Raw genomic sequence first — 3,583 nt, forward strand, 5'->3', positions numbered from 1 at the left:
CTTGTTAATAGTAATAGGAATCTATAATAACAAATTCAACATGTTAGCATTGTTTAAGTATATAGCCTATACATCCTTAAATAAATCACAAACACGAAGGTAAAACAAACGGTCGTAGCTTCGGCGATGCAAACGTCGACTCACTTCCCTTTAAAGCAATCAAAAATTAGATTACGCTGATCAATGAGAAAAAGAATTTTTTTATCCAACACATCCATAATTCGGGTGTTCGCGAATCTACGAAAACGATGTTGTACCTTCTGCATGTTACAAGAAAGTCTCCCTTCGGTCTACCGAAAATTTCCTATCGGCGATGTATTTAGTATTTAGGCACTATCATAAGTACGGATAATAAATCCTTCACTATACAATCATGCGAGAATCACCATGACCGCTTCACGACGTTGTACACATAGTAATCTCAAGTACTGCAGCTGATCATTTTCTACTCTACTAGACTGATATAGAATCAAGTCTCATTAAAAAAATCGAATTTCGATATTAGTTTTCACATGTACATATGTATACTCTTGTTCCCTTTTGGTGAGCTTCCAGATATGCAATCTCCAAGTCTTCGAACGGTAATACACAAGATTTAATTTCGAAAAATGTCTGAATACAGTTAATCAAGTGAAATGGTGTGATCATATATATTTATGAAAACGTTGTCTCTGTGCTTGCTATCGAGAATTGAAACTTTATCACAGCTATTCGTATTAGAGCCTCGGTCAGGCGTCTATACTTATACGGCGATCAGTGTCCTACGAAATGAGTACAGTGACGAATTGATAGTAATTATTGTGCATTATAGGATTAACACCGTTTACAACTTCGTTACTCATTTACGTGACGCGTAAAGACTACTGTTAGAAAAATCGTGCTACTCGATATAATAATAATAATAATAATCATATCGATAACGGTAATAACAATAATAATAATAATAATGAGGTCAATGGTAGTTATTGCTTGAGAAAAGCTGTTACAGACCAGTTAAGTGTTCGATATATCGTATATTATTAGTGTGCAATATCGTATGCGTGATTGGATGTACGTTTTAAGACAACCGCTGCACTCGCCGAAACTGGTTTCTCTTCTATTTTGTTAAAAATATTCTCCTATCTATTCGATCGTACAAAATAATCTGCGCTTCGCACGATGTACGCTACGCTCCTGCGAATGAATCTACGGTCCCTGGCCTGTCGCAAGGCGCAAGTAACAAATCTCGAATTTCTCAGCACCTTCCGTTCGACGCGCGTCAGCGCTCGAAAGCTCGTTCGTTACGTATGTTGATACGCTTTTTTTTTATCGTACAATATGTATAATACAGACGGGCGGATGCGTGGACGGATATGATAAAAAGTGCCTACGTATGCATGTATGTACGTATCATGCATCGAATGCACAGGACACGATCGTTTGCCATAACGTGAACTTAATCGATTTATCTCGTGTTCGTCGACACGCGGATATGCCAAGTCTTCCGTCTTCCACGAAGACGGATTAAGAACGGAAACGAAACGTGAACAAGCTGTCTCTTAGAACCGTTATACATATAAGTACAAAACAGAAAAGTACGCGTATATACAATCCTCGGTCGAAACAATTTTAAGCACTGATTGCGATTTAAAATGAGACGAGAATTGAGAATAAAAAAATAGCATTTGAGGTCCAATCGTTAATTACAAGTGATTAAAAATTAAGTAAACTCTGCCTGTGAAATGTGGCCAAATACGACGTAACTTCGTTTTAACCGCTTGTGACTGACGAAGTGATTTTATTACTGAATTTCGTCTCATTTTGGCTTCTGGAATCACGTCTTAAAATTGCTCTCATTAGAAACCGAATATCATGTATATTATAATCGATAACAAAAGAGTCAGTAAAGAAAACGGGGGGGTCAGCAGAACTGAAGATTATCTATCTAATGACTTGCTATACGTATTAGGGATGGTATTAAGTGGCTTGTTTATTGCGTACCTGTCGTTACCATGCCTGAATAAAGCTAGAATTTCTTCGAACGTTTTATTCTTGGTCTCAGGAACCTTCTTGTACGTGAAGATCCAGAAGATGGCTAGGAATGCACTGAATGGTAGGAACGTGTAGTTTTCGAGCAAAGTCTGTAACACGTAAGGACAAACAGATAAGCGTATGTCTACCAAATCGTCTCATTCTCGAATTGTTCTCCACGATTTTTCGTTGTTATTAATAAATCTGTAACATCGTGAATTGTACAAGAAATACGATCGATTCGTCTGTCGTGTGACAACGGCAAGAGGGAAAGAGTTTTTACTAATCGTTGTTGAAGAAAGCATACCTTCAGACTTGGAAAACCGATGCCAACCAAAAAATTAGCCATCCAATTGACGAGGACCGCGATAGACATGGCAGCGGGTCTAGGACCTTGCGAGAACAATTCGGCCGTGATCATCCACGGTATCGAGCCGGGGCCGACGGCGAAAAACACGACGAAGCTGAGCGTCGATACGACCGACAGGTAAGACATCCAATCGATCATTTCCTGCACATAACCGAAAAACTCCTATCAGGCAGTAGAATCGTGTTCTTCTTTCCTGAGCAGCCGGAGGAGTCTCTCTCAGGTGAAACAAAAATCGTAAATAACTCCATGCAATTTGTGCAGCTCAACCCTGTGTGTTCACAAGGCGGTATGTACGATGCGATTGCGATAAATGCGTAACAAAGTGCATTGGTTGCCGGTTATATATATGTACATGTAACATATCTCGTTCAAGCGTTAAAAGCGATGTATATATGATCGACCACTTTATAGTTATACTATAGGTGTACGCAAGGGGCGAACCACGGGATACCTTACTCATTTATTAAATGCCTCAGAGAACGTAATCATATTTTCGGTACAAATGTGTTTTAGACGCGTACGACGTTTAACGTTTACACACATAATATACATATATATTTATGCGTCACATTCACTTCTGTGGGTCTTTCGAATCATTTGTGTATTCACTCTGTCTTATATAAATTCTAATACACATTAGTCGGTGTTGCGGAAAAAGCGATAGTGCTGTATACGTTAGCGTGTGTGTTACAGGAAAAGTTTCAAGTTCAGTAAATGTACGCAGTTATTGGCCAATGCACGTTATTATAATATCATCATTTATCAGCTAAACTCTTTTTTTTGTAAATGTTATAATTTGAAAATCGACGTATTTATTCGATTAATCGAAAGATGCTTGCATAAGCCAACGAATTTACTAAATTACTGAATTCGCTGTAACACAGTCTAGTCTCATCATCCCACTCGGATGTGAAGGCAATTGAAGGATCAATTAATAAATTACTTTACTCGACTGAATTATGCGTAAAAAGATGACAGGTTTGAGCCAGAATGTAGATTAATAATAAAAGGGATAAATGTCTCCTCCAGGCAGTCACGAAAGAGGCCTTTTTATGAAAGAGGGATGGGATTGGGTAGGGATGGTGACAGAGGTTTAAGAAGCACGATTATTTAAGCACAAAGTAAACAAATAAAAATCCATGCAACGTAGGTATTTGACAGATTCTCATTTACTAAAAAGAGAATTATTGATGGAGGGAATTC

At 38.2% G+C, this 3,583-nt stretch overlaps 1 protein-coding gene across 14 annotated transcripts in view; it reads right to left on the reverse strand.

Annotated features, from left to right (window-relative positions):
- The window catches only part of Glut1 (Glucose transporter 1), a 31,333-nt gene that overhangs the window by 13,002 nt on the left and 14,748 nt on the right, over nt 1–3,583 (reverse strand). For 12 of the 14 annotated variants that reach the window (XM_026813226.1, XM_018024037.2, XM_018024034.2 and 9 more), the window contains 2 exons: nt 2,318–2,542; nt 1,981–2,120 (listed from right to left, as the gene is read on the reverse strand). In XM_026813226.1, coding sequence (XP_026669027.1) covers nt 1,981–2,120; nt 2,318–2,542 — 365 coding nt within the window. The remainder of the gene's footprint in view (nt 1–1,980; nt 2,121–2,317; nt 2,543–3,583) is intronic. The other 2 variants (XM_018024036.2, XM_018024041.2) reach the window with 1 other exon arrangement.

The sequence above is a fragment of the Ceratina calcarata genome, unplaced genomic scaffold, assembly GCF_001652005.2.
Source record: "Ceratina calcarata isolate Rehan_Ccalc_2016 unplaced genomic scaffold, ASM165200v1 scaffold321.2, whole genome shotgun sequence".
Taxonomy (NCBI): domain Eukaryota; kingdom Metazoa; phylum Arthropoda; class Insecta; order Hymenoptera; family Apidae; genus Ceratina; species Ceratina calcarata.